A 5,956-nucleotide genomic window follows, 5' to 3' on the forward strand; every position below is an offset into this window, starting at 1 on the left:
TTATTTTGATATATCACAGTGAAAGATTTATCGTCCTCTTTTTTTTTTTTTTTTTTTTTTTTTTTTTAAAAAAAAAAAAAAAAAAAAAAAAAAAAAAAAAAAAAAAAACCACCAAAATTCCTATATCAGGAATGTAGGTAACAGTAGAAAGAAGTTAAACTGCACATGAAAAGGCTGGGTTCTGCTCAAGTTGCCAGTGTGGCCCTGAGCCAACCCCACACCAGTATCCCAAGGCCCCTACCAACAATAAGACTGTGATGTTGTATGTGCTACATCTCTGGTGCAAGAATTCCAGTACTGGCCACCCTGATCTTTTGATTGCTTGATTTGCTTGCTTGTTTATTTATTTTAGAAACAGGCTCTTGCCATGCTGCCCAGGCTAGCCTCAACTCCTGGCCTCCAGCTATTCTCTTGCCTCAAGTGTCCAAGTAGCTGGGTCTCCAGCTCCATGCTACAGTGCATGGCCTCACCCCAATCTCCTGACTGTCCTATTACCTGTGTTCTTTTATTTCCTTAGGTCCAAACAATCATACTGAGAGATGCCCGCCAGTTCCCAATAACAAGAAGCTTTGAGGTATCCATCTGCACTCTCCTCCATTTTTAGCCTCCATTACCTTCACTGCTTCCCAGCTGAAGGGAGCAAAAGATGCCTTGGAAGTGAAATCAATGACTGATGGGCCAGCTAAGATTTCCCAGGCAACAACACGAGCCTAGATTCTCTCCCTGCTAAACTGGACTGGACTAACTGCTCTGCCTTTAACATCCTGTTTCTTTCAAGATGGCTCTAGCAGTGCCAGAACCCTTATCCTTCCCTTGAGGAAAGAGCTCAGTATAACAGGTTGAGTGCCTCCACGAGTAAATTAAATATTAAACACACCAAGCCAGAGCCTCTGGTGCAGCAGCACAATCTGAGAACATAGACAATGCACATGGCTTGGCTGTTACTCTTCCAGTGGCTGAGGGCTGGGCTTCCCTAATCCCAGCCCACATTCTTACCTTTAAGAAATGAGAAATGACAATGTTTTGTTCTTCCCCAAAAGCTCATGATTCCCCATGTCCTTCCCCCAACCCCCAGTAGTGAAGGCTCTAGGAATCTGTAGCATTGAAATTTAACAGGGGTCTGGAGATGTAGCTCAGTTGATAGAGTATTTGCCTAACATGGACAAAGCTCTGGGGTTGAACCCCCAACACTGTATAAACCAGTCATGATAGTATACGCCTGTCAGACTAGCACTCAGGAGATGGAGGCAGGAGGGTAACAAGGACAAGGTTATCTTCAGCTACGTGGCCAGTTCTAGGCCAGCCTGAGATGCACAAGATTCTGTCTAAAAAATAATGAAGATGAAGAAGAAATTTAACAGGTCTATGATTGGCTTAGCAGCTTAGCTCCACTTAGGTCTAGAGGTTCCCGAGGGACAGCTCAGGAAGCTGCTGATGCCCTGACATCTCAGGGCAATGGAGAACTGGATATAACTGAGAAGGGGCCTGATTGTGTAGGCCATTGGCTTTTTCCCTCAGGCTAATACAGGTCACGGTAGAGCCTCACCATTCTCCTCAGCTAACTTATTTTATAAAAAGGGAAACTGAAGCATGAGGAAAGGGAGAGAAACATGGCAGCTTATTCAACGAGCTGTAGTCCAGAGAGGCCTAGACTCTAAATCTCTAGAATAGAGCCCAGTGCTCTTTCCATTCTGCGTCTTGCATGAAAACCCAAATCTCCAAGGAATGACACCAAGGAATAGGCCTGGCACTGCACCACCCAGTAGGCCATTTTCATAGGAAGCAGGATTTACTCATGGACCAGCTTGCCACTGAAGAACTAAAAGCATGACGTCTTTGAGTTGCAGTTCAGCTCTGCTACTTTGTACAATGGAATCTTGGTACTGTCATTTTTCTGAGCCTTAGTTCTTTGCCTGTAAGATGAGGATTTAAAAACCACTATGTGGAATGGTTACTGAAAGATCAGATAAGATGATACAAGTGTAGTATTTTGTAAACTGTGAAGTGCTATCTGAATGTCAGATACTATTAATATGATGTGAGGTCTGAAGATGCTGCAGAGACAGAAAGAATCAGGGGAGGAGACTGTGCAGGAGTGAAGACCCACCTCACAAAAGAGAGTCCTGCCTGGCCTTCTCACAGACCTAGCTGATCCACCTGCAAAGATGGACAGTGGCAGGTCAGACCATCCCAAGTCCACTGACCCAACACCACCTGCCCACTTTGCTTGGTGTGTGTGCATGCATGTAAGAAAGCCTGGCTACCCAAGTATCACAGTGATTTGCTTGACTGGAGGAACACTCCAGACCAACTCACAGACCCTCAAAGGAGAGCCTACCAGCCAAGACCCTTTCAGGGATCTTTCTTGTGCTGGAGCGCCTCTGGGGTCCTTACCTTGTACTTGGCAGCAAGCAACTCTGTGGCCTGCTGTTCCCGCCGCAGATCCTCCAGCATCTTCTCCTTTTCCTCCAGAAGTTTCTGTTTCTCCTCGCTCACTAGGCTGCGGTTATCCTGGATAGCGGCCTTCTCCTCCTCCAGCCGCTCCTTCTGTTCCTGCAGGTAATTCTCCATGTTCTTCTCCAAGGCTGATTCCAGGATAGGTTGGGGTGGGCGGTGATTGTTATTGTTGTCATCTTCCTCTTCAGCCACCCAGGCCTCGATCACAGGCCCCTCTGGGTACCCTGCTGGGGCTGACACAGCCTTCTTCCTGCGGCTGCTCTTCCTCCGCTTCCCTAGCATCCCCTTCTTCTCCAGCTGGGCCTTCAGGCGGGCTATCTCCTCCTGGAATTCCCTAAGCAGGGTGTCCTTGGGGTCCTCATTCACCCGGGGTTTGTTCTTGATGTTCTTGGCTCTGTTTGCAAACCGTAGTGTGGAGAGGCTCTCATCATAGCTATGAGAAGCTGGCCCCAATGTGGCCACCATGATGGTTTTGGCATTGCCCCCTAGTGAATCCTGGAGCAGCCTGGTCAGTTTGGAGTCCCGATATGGAATGTGAGTGCTCCTGTTGCCAGCCAGAGCAGCAATCACATTGCCCAGGGCAGACAGTGAAAGGTTGATTTTAGAGGCTTCCTTAGGCCTCTCTCCACTGCTGCCACCACCACCACCACTGCCACCTCCACTGCCACCACCAGCTGTGGACTGTGTGGCTGGCCCTCCAGGTGTGTTGGGGCCTGTCTTGTTCTGCCGCTCACTGCCAGCCAGGTCTACTAGGTTGAGCTTGCCTACTCGGATATGGTCCTGGCCATCTGAGCCACGCTCACTGCACTCCACAGTAATGACGAAGATGGCATGGGAGCGGGAGCTGACCTCATTCATGTGGGTGCTGCCCACAGCCCGGGTCTGGTTCCCCAGGTTCATCACATGCTCGATCTCCTTGACATTCTTGGTGACAAAGGAGGAGAGGTCCTTGATGTAGACGCCTGTCTCGGGATTCTCCTTCAGCTCAAGCCTCTTGCCTGGCTCCTTGGAGAGCAGGTCTCGAATCTCCTCCTGATAGATCTCTAAGTAGGAGGCCCGAACCAGATACTGCTGGTTCTGGGAGCGGGAGATGTGTGTGAAGATGTGCTCAAAGGCGTTGGGGATGACCCCGCGGAGCTCCGGCTCCACCCAGGTCCCCTGCATGGTGTAGGTCTTGCCAGTGCCTGTCTGTCCATAGGCAAACACGGTGCCATTGAAACCCTGAAGCACTGAGTCTATCAGGGGCCTCACGGTTTCATCATACAAGTCTGCCTGCTTGGAGCTGGCATCATACACAGCATCAAAAGTAAAGGTCTTGGGCAGCTCCCCAGGTGCCGCGCGGGGGTTCCGCAGAGTCACCTGGCCCAGTTTCACGTCCATGGTCAGAATCTGCTCATGACCAGCAGCCTCTTCCTTCCTACTGAGGGGGCGGCACCGGGCCACCACCTTCAGGGCCTCGCTGGCCTTGGTCTTACTGGCCATCTTGCTGCACTGTCCTTCCCGGTTGGTCCTCCGGTCCTAGTCCTAGGTCCGGATCAGCAAGGCCCGCCCAGCCCCCAGGCGCTGCTCTTCAATCCGCATGCAGCCTCCTAGGGTGGGGATGCTGGGAGGTGGCCCCGAGGCTGCTGCAGTCCCGGCCTCCACAGCTCTCAGGTCCTCCGTGCACCGGCTGGGGAGGTAGAATTAGGCAGAATCCCCAGGCAACTGCACTAGCAGCGTCTGCCGAAGGGCAGTGCCCAGAGCCCGCCCCATGCTGGGGCAAGAGGGAGCGCTGCTGTAAACAGCTTCGGCAACAATGAGATAAAGGAAGAGGAAAATGAGATGGGGGTGGGCGGCAGAGCTGTCTTCTCCTCCCCCTTCTCGTCTTCCTCTAGGGATCCATGGCGGGGGCTGCGAGTCCTGGGCGGCCGGGGGGTCCCGGTCCTTCGGAGGGCAGAGGCTCACCTGGAGTCCTCCCTCCCAGCTGGGGGATCATTCATTGCAGGCAGCGCCGGCTGCTGCAGCCTCTCCTCCGCCTTCCCTGTCGCCGCCACCGGAGAATGAGAGAAAAACAGAAGGGGATGGGGCGGAGCAGCGGCGGCGAGAGTGCTGTTGCGGCCGCCGCTGCGCAGCGGCCGGGGCTAGGTCCCCCGGCTGGGGTGGGGCAAGGGGCGGGGCCGCGGGATGGGAGACGCTAGCCGCGCGCGGCCGGTAGGCGAGGGACAGGGGTGCATCGCCGTCTGCACCCCGCCGACCCCTCAGGGATGACAGGCTCGGGTGCCCACTCAGGTCCTGTGCCCACCAGTCGGATGCAGCGAAGCCACCGCCCGCCGTCACCCCACTGAGCCTGAGCATGATGGGAGATGTAGTCCTGCCTTTGTTAACCCAGTTCTGGCAGGTTTCTAATGCCTTCTCCAGTCTTCCAAACCAGAGCCCCTCCCTCTACCGCATGCAACCCTCAAGGGTGTTTGCTGAGGTTGCACCACCCACGCCTGTACTCTCTGCAGCCAGCATCCTCGGTCTCCCGTTGCTCCTGCCTTTTTCCTGCAGATGGGAACATGTCATGGGCCTCCCTTCAGGGTGTCACCAGGCCTGGAGCTTAACTCCTAAATATTAACTGAGCTCTGTCCTTTCCTCTCCCTACCTTGGTTTATTCCTGGCCTTCCTTTTCACGCTGCTGGAAGCACAACTCAACTGATTTCCAGCTCTCTGAGTGCCTGCACATGGGCCCTGGCTTTGTCCACTCCCCCTATGGCCTTCTCTGACCTCCCAGCCTCACCTCTACTACTCTGATCCAGTCTATATTCCTGACAGTCACACTGTCACACTCTTCTAGTGCCTGCTGAGTGCCAGGCCCATTCTAGGAGCTGGAGCCTTCTCATGAATTCTATAATAGACAATGTTTGCCTTTCTTAACTGACTTTGCTATGTTGCATCTTTGTGCCTTTGTCCAGGTATCTTGTCACTTTCTGTACCTATTGTCCTATCACTTGGGCAGTACAAGCACCTCCTCTTCCAGGAAGCCTTTCCTGGTTGATTTGTTTTCATTAGCAGATAGAAGGATTGGAATTTACATAATATCTAGGACTAGAGTTTCAGTTCATGTGTGTGGTGTATGTGTTTGTGTGGGCATGTGGTCCATCTCATTTTTTGAGACAGGGTCTCACTGAATGTGGAATTCACTGAATGACTAGACTGACTGACTAGTGACCTCCAAGGATTATCCTGTCTCTGCCTCGGCAGCCCAGAGATTACTGGATGTTCAAACAGATCCTCATGATTGTGCAGCAAGCTCTTTCCCGACTAAACCATCTCCCTAGCCCCTAGAGCTCCGGTTCTGATCTCCATCCAACAATGTGACTTTGAGCAGTTATTTACTTTGCTCTGGTCTTAGTTTCCTCATCTGCTATTAGAGACAGTTAGAGGGGCTGGAGAGATGGCTCAGGAGTTAAGAGCACTGGCTGCTCTTCCGGAGGACCCCGGTTTGGTTCCCAGCAGCCACGTGGCAGCTAACAACCAT

At 52.3% G+C, this 5,956-nt stretch overlaps 1 protein-coding gene across 2 annotated transcripts in view; it reads right to left on the reverse strand.

The window, feature by feature from the left end:
- Kif3c (kinesin family member 3C) overlaps positions 1-4,736 on the reverse strand; it is a 50,225-nt gene extending 45,489 nt beyond the window's left edge. For both annotated transcript variants that reach the window (XR_003849826.1, XM_008834992.3), the window contains exon 1: positions 2,395-4,736. Coding sequence is in view for 1 of the 2 variants with exons in the window: in XM_008834992.3 (XP_008833214.1) it covers positions 2,395-3,939 (1,545 nt within the window). In the remaining variant the exon portion in view is untranslated. The remainder of the gene's footprint in view (positions 1-2,394) is intronic.
- Positions 4,737-5,956: the final 1,220 nt, after the last annotated feature.

Source organism: Nannospalax galili, unplaced genomic scaffold (assembly GCF_000622305.1).
Source record: "Nannospalax galili isolate Female #2095 unplaced genomic scaffold, S.galili_v1.0 scaffold517, whole genome shotgun sequence".
Taxonomy (NCBI): domain Eukaryota; kingdom Metazoa; phylum Chordata; class Mammalia; order Rodentia; family Spalacidae; genus Nannospalax; species Nannospalax galili.